Genomic DNA, 635 nt, shown 5'->3' with positions numbered 1-635 from the left:
TCGGAAGTCGCATTGGACCTAAGTCACGGTGTGTCAAAGGAATAGGTCTTCATAAAAGAAGAGGGGATTATTTATATATCATCCATGATATTTGTGTTGAAGTGAATTGTGAACCAGATATTCTTCAAATCCGTTTTGTTGATGATAACCGTTGGTATGATTGCCCCGAGGGAAAAAATGTGACATCTACTGTGGCATTTTACAATGGCTCCATTCAGTGTCCTGAAAGGTCTGAGTTGTGTGCCTCGAAAGTGATGAAGCAAGTCACCACCATCTCTCCAGTGGTATCCCCAGTGGTCTCTCCAGGTAGTTCTGAGGAGCCTTCAGCAGGACCTCCTGTAGAGCCTTCTGCAGGACCTTCTGTAGAGCCTTTTGCGGAGCCTTCCGCAGTGCCTTTTGCAGGTCCTTCCGCAGTTCCTTCTGAAGGGGTCTCGCCAGTGGCGCGGCAAGTGACGGGTACATCATCATGGTCAGCATATTCAAGTTATTTGATGTGGAATTTGCTACTCTTCGTTTCTTGCTTTTCCCTATTATTATATGATACATAAGCGGCACTCTTACTGCAATTACTTTATGATGCCTTTCATAACTGAATTTTACGGGCATTTCTTGAGAGTTTTGGTGTGCTTTATTAA

At 44.3% G+C, this 635-nt stretch overlaps 1 protein-coding gene across 1 annotated transcript; it reads right to left on the bottom strand.

Annotated features, from left to right (window-relative positions):
* Nucleotides 1–264: 264 nt before the first annotated feature.
* Nucleotides 265–477, bottom strand: TEOVI_000399700 (uncharacterized protein; the record flags this gene model as incomplete). Its single annotated transcript, XM_067226821.1, has 1 exon — nucleotides 265–477. One exon carries the CDS (start codon nucleotides 475–477, stop codon nucleotides 265–267), a length of 213 nt encoding a protein of 70 aa, XP_067082922.1.
* Nucleotides 478–635: the final 158 nt, after the last annotated feature.

Source organism: Trypanosoma equiperdum (assembly GCF_001457755.1).
Source record: "Trypanosoma equiperdum strain OVI genome assembly, contig: ctg_848, whole genome shotgun sequence".
Classification (NCBI taxonomy): Eukaryota; Euglenozoa; class Kinetoplastea; order Trypanosomatida; family Trypanosomatidae; genus Trypanosoma; species Trypanosoma equiperdum.
The sequence above is the reverse complement of the archived record's forward strand: the minus strand, read 5'-3'. Positions and strand labels throughout refer to the sequence as shown.